The sequence below is a fragment of the Leopardus geoffroyi genome, chromosome A2 (genome assembly GCF_018350155.1).
Source record: "Leopardus geoffroyi isolate Oge1 chromosome A2, O.geoffroyi_Oge1_pat1.0, whole genome shotgun sequence".
Taxonomy (NCBI): Eukaryota; Metazoa; Chordata; class Mammalia; order Carnivora; family Felidae; genus Leopardus; species Leopardus geoffroyi.
The window spans coordinates 78,410,183-78,415,549 of NC_059331.1; the positions used below are offsets into that span (position 1 = coordinate 78,410,183).

The window sequence follows — 5,367 nt, forward strand, 5'->3', positions numbered from 1 at the left end:
CACCCAACTGTTGACTGGCGTTCAAGGGCCACCACCATCACCCACCCCAGCACCATCTTCCAGGAACTGGCCTCTCCCCCATTAGTCCCCGCCCCTCTTCTGAGAGCACCCAATGGGTGGAGTCGGGGCTGTGGTGGGAGGGGCCTGAGGCGGGCGCATTTAAAGAAAGGCAGAGGGCGAAAGGAGGCTAGAGAGGAGAAGAAAGAAACCAGGGGGCGAGGCGCCGTCCAATGACAAAGCCCAGGGGTGGGCGCCGGCCGCCATCTTGTACCGGGCGGCAGGATATTCACCCGCGTCTTCCGCCCTCGGAGGGGGAGGGGCGGCGGCCGAGGCGAGAAAAGTAGCGAGAGACGCGCCGGCCCGGAGGCGCCAGCAGCGGCCGCCGCCGCGGACCTGGACGCGGGCGGGGGCGGCGGCGGCGGCGGCGAGAGCCGGCGAGCGCGGGCGGCCCCGAGCGGCCTCCGATGCGGCGCAGCGTGAAGAGGCGGCGGCGCCGGCCCCCGGCGGCCCCGGCCCCGGCCGCCCGGGGCGGCGGCTTTCGGGCCGGAGGAGGGGCCGAGCTGGAGGCGCGGGAGGAGAAGGTGGTGTACTCGCGGTCGCAACTGTCGCTGGCCGACAGCACCAAGGCGCTGGGCGACGCCTTCAAGCTGTTCATGCCCCGCAGCACGGAGTTCATGAGCTCGGACGCGGAGCTCTGGAGCTTCCTCTGCAGCCTCAAGCACCAGTTCTCCCCGCACATCCTGCGCAGCAAGGACGTCTATGGCTACTCCTCCTGCCGGGCCCTGGTCCCCGACCCCCCGCCGCCCCCCGTCGCCCGCGGCCAGACGCGCCGGCCGGCGGCCAGGAGGAGGCGCCGCGGAGCCCGGGCGGCCGCCGTCCGCCGGAGGAAGCCCCCGCCGCCCCCGCCGCCGCCGCCGCCCCCGCTGCCGCCGGCCCCCGAGGACAGCCGCTCCCCCAAGCCCGCGGCCCCCGGGCCCTGCTTCGGGGGCCGCACCCTGGAGGAGATCTGGAGGGCGGCCACCCCGACGCTGACCACCTTCCCCACCATCCGCGTCGGCGGCGACGTGTGGGGCGAGCGCAGCCTGGCGGCGGCGCGGCGCCGGGCGCGCCAAGTCCTGCGAGTGAACCTGGAACCCGTGGTGAGGCTCCGCCGCTTCCCGGTGCCCCGGGCGTGAGACTCGGCCCCCTCCGCGAGACTCGGCCCCCTCCGCCCCGGGACGGCTTCTGCCTGGAGGGATGAACAAGTGACAGTCGAGTGTTTACAGATCCGGCCGGGACCGCGTTCCCTAGTGCACTTTACGGGCGAAGAAGCACCGGATGGTCCCGGCCCGCGCCCCCGGGATGCGGCGCCGCCGTCTGGGACTCCGGGGCAGGTGTGCCCTCTGCTGCCTCCCAGTACCGGGTCTGCGGAGGGAGGAGACAGCTGGACCCGCAAGGGTGGCCCCCTTTCTTCCTAACCCCAGATTGAGACGTCTCCAGGACTATAGGGGCAGATCCGTTTTCTCCCTTTTGGACTCTACCTCACTGGTCTGGAAGCCCTCCGAAGAAGTCATTCTTTTTTTCCAAAGGAATTTGGTTTCGTGCTTGTGTAATAAAGCTAGAATTTACTTGCTGTTCATCCACCTCCCCGCTCCCCCCGCCCCACTTTTTCTTTTTTGACTGCCACCCCTCGTTCTGGACGAAAGATCGAATATGTGTTGAAAGGTGTTGCACTAGTTTGTGCTCAGGGTATTCTGAATCCCACTCGTTTCCGAATTTTAACTGGATTCCAAAGCTTTGACCAAGGATATTTTCTAAGAAATTCAAGCGTATGACTGTTAATAATGTAGGGATTTGTATGGCTTTGAATTTCATGGGCTCAGTGATTACAAACAAAGAGATGCAAAGTTCAACTGTTTAAACATTTTTAAGGTGTTTCTAAAGATTTTATATTGAAATTTAATGTTTATATTTACTGAGCTCTTAAAGGAAATGGCAGAAACTCATGAAGTTTTGTTTAGGAAAAGTTGACTTGTGAAATTCTTTTTAAGTGAATAAAATTAAAGTGCATTGAAACCACATGGCTTGTGATAAAAAAGAATGAGTGAATTACAAAGAACTGGTGTTGGTTAAAGAGATGGATGGAATCCGATTGGAAATGATTTGGCCTCCTTGTACTAGTCTAACATACAGATCTGGGAATATTTCAAGGATAATTTATTTTAAAATGGAAATCGCGTAGGAAAGATGAGTATGCGTATGCGCGGTGACCAAAATGCCAAACAGAATACCCATTGGAATTCTCAGAAGTATTAATGATCTAGAGGGGTGGAGGCATTTCTTGGTATCAGATAACTGGTTGAAGTTAACTTTGGGCAAAATAGCTTTTCCTCCCTTGTTTTTGTTGTTGTTGGGTAACAGAAATGTCCAGATGACTATCAGTCACTCTTATAAACATCATGACAATTAGTTAACTGTTTTGCTTCACGAGTTTCCTTTATTATCTCGTTTCCATTCATAATTATGTTTGCAGTTATTGGTCTTTTGTTTGACAGCCGAAGACCACAGGAATCAAACAGGCGAGCCACAAGAGTACTGACCCTTCTTTTACACTTTTATAATAGTGTTTATATCCTATGGCCCAGTGTGGAATTCTTGATTATCCAAGTGCCTTCGGTCATTGGTGGCAGCAAGACTTAATGGTTTTTAGCCAGTGGTGCCGCAGCCAGATTTTACTGCAATATCTAAAGGGTCAAGTAGTGATTTTGTACCACTATTATTTCAAATTTGAGTATTCTGCCATGGAACCATCCATACCAGGCTGGATCATGACCTATGAAATCTTCAATATTAAGGTTTCTCTCTGCTTGGCAGCTTCTTAGGGGAATAATGAGAGTTGCAATTTTGACTCTTGTGTTTTTAGAATTCAAATGGCATAGCTTTCTGAAATGAATTTTTCAAGTTTAATAGTTCATAGTAGGAGTTTTGTGACTTTAATTTCAGTGTTCTTGTTTTGTAAAAAAGAAAAAAAGGAAAAAAAAGATATATCTATATATATATGACTTTATGCCAGTTACCCAGTAAGCCTCATATTCTTTTATTCACTACTCAATGATAATGTGTTGCTACAAATACTGTCACATGAGTAAATAAAAGTGAATAATTACTTAGAAGATGGAGAGTGTTAAATTATATTTGTGTGATAGGAAGCTTATATATATTCTTTTGGTTATTAGCTTCCATTGCCAATTGTATTTCAAATACATAGGGTTTTCTTCCCCCCCCCCCAAATTACCTTTTTTAGCTAATTAGCACCTGAGGAAAAAATACGTATTTGTACCACTTCACTATTGTATATAATTTTATATTAATTAAAAAATAAATCCAATGGCCATATTAGAATGTAATTTCAACATATTGCTTATCTAGATAGCTTCCCAGAGGATTTTGAAATTAGATGTAGCTGGGAGGATAACTTTGCTCAGCACAAAATTGAAACATAACCATTGACACCATGCGTTTATTTAAACTTAACTGAGAATCTTATTTTTTTTTCTTCCTATGCCTTGTTACTTTAGTGCACTTGAACTTGCGTTAATGCTTTGGGTTATCCGGGCTATCTGATTTCAGTTTGGATCTGATTGCCCATCCTAAATTTAATGTTATTTACCTGGTCTCTTAAAAAATCTTGCCGTTTCTAGTTTGCAAAACAAGATGTAAAAAAATCTTTATTTTTGCCAAGTTGTCTTTAGCAAAACCTTGCTGAAGTTGGTTGTTTTACAACTTATACAATGTGAAGAAACAACTAATATAGTTGATTCGTATATTAATAGGAAAATGAAAGTATTTTATGGATACTTTTGGGCAGAATGTGAAAAGGAACTTGGCACGGTGGCCTTTTTGATGAGGCATTCATTTACTGTCTTCTAAAGTGAGTCTGTGCTTAGCTTGTACATAGTTTTTTGAAAGAAATCCCATAATCTTTATTCATTCTCTTACCTTTATATCTCATATGGCACAAGTAAAGGGGGAAGTTAAGGAGGAAGTTTATCACCTTGCTATGCTTGAGTGCCTAAATGTGGTGACCGGCACCTGAAATAACCTTTTGAATTCCTGATGTCATTTTTATCCCCCTTCAACTTGTCAACCAGCAACTTATTTTTCCTTACGGAACTCAGTAATGTTACGATTGTTGAGGGCAAACTTCATTGTTGTTAGTGCAAAGTGTCGCTGTGGTGGTGTGTATTTATTTTGTCCAAGTTTGAGTACCTGATTGGACAAGTGTAATTTAAGCTGGTGGCTGACACGTATTGATTTGCTGTGTGCAAGCAATAGTACTATCTTCCTGAAAACTATTCAATAAAAATGCATTAAAAATATTTGGATACAAAAAAACGTGACCAATTTTGAACTCAAAATTTTTTTGTTGTTTCAAGGATTGCCACAGCACTCTTTAAATTGGTGTTTTTAATGGACATATATACATAATATTTACTTTATTGCTGTGTTTAAAATATTTTTTGATAAGACTGTTATGTCTTAAGTGCATTAGAAGGCAATTGTTTGTAATGGAACTGAATTGTTTTCTTGGACAGTTTGATGTGCGCATATGATTAAGATTTACAATCTGGTTGTACTTTTCTTTTTAATTTATTAACTGTAAATAAATTTTAGAGAATATACAGTGTCTGGCTTTTCTAATGATGTTGGGGAGTTTTTGAAATGGGATTTTATGTTTGCATGTGAATTGGAAGGCGATGTGAGAAGTTTTGACTTCTTTTGTGAACTTCAGAATCCAGGAAGTCTTGAGATATGTGTTTTATGCTATTTGGGGAGTCAACAGTATATCAGTATCAACTCTGATGATCTAGTGAATCTCTGAGACAGTGCTCATGCCCAAGCCCAAACCATTACCCAGTTTGCCAGCTTAATAAAGACTTTAAAAATGCATCAGAATTCACTTTGACTCCTGACCCCAACCCCCTTGGGGTGGCGATAGAAGGTCTCACACTCACGTTTTTTTATATTGTAAAAGAAAGTAAGCGTGCTCTATATGAGTAGCAGCAGTAAAGGCTGTTCTACAGAAGTAAAGCCCGAATTTTCATTACAGTCTAGAGGGTAGAAGTGCAGTGCTAGGAAGGGCAGGATTCATAGTATTATGTGGCCTGAATATGTCTTCGTATCTGAGTTCCTATCAATAATTGGAGGCAGCAGTGTAGTAGCTGTGGATCACATTGCCTGGGATGGCATTAAAGCTTTGCCACTTGGAACCATCCGAACTTTAGGTAAGTTACAGAAACTCTGTGCTTTAGCTTCCTCAAGAATCAAATGCGGTTAGTAAAAGAAACTATTGGGCTATTGAAAGGATTAAAAAGGGCGTTAATGGGT

The 5,367-nt window shown here is 46.1% G+C and overlaps 1 protein-coding gene across 1 annotated transcript; it reads left to right on the forward strand.

Annotated features, from left to right (window-relative positions):
• The first annotated feature begins 360 nt into the window (after positions 1–360).
• Positions 361–4,659, forward strand: CCDC71L (coiled-coil domain containing 71 like). The gene has a single exon (XM_045494469.1). It carries the CDS (start codon positions 465–467, stop codon positions 1,173–1,175), a length of 711 nt encoding a protein of 236 aa, XP_045350425.1. The 5' UTR covers positions 361–464; the 3' UTR covers positions 1,176–4,659.
• Positions 4,660–5,367: the final 708 nt, after the last annotated feature.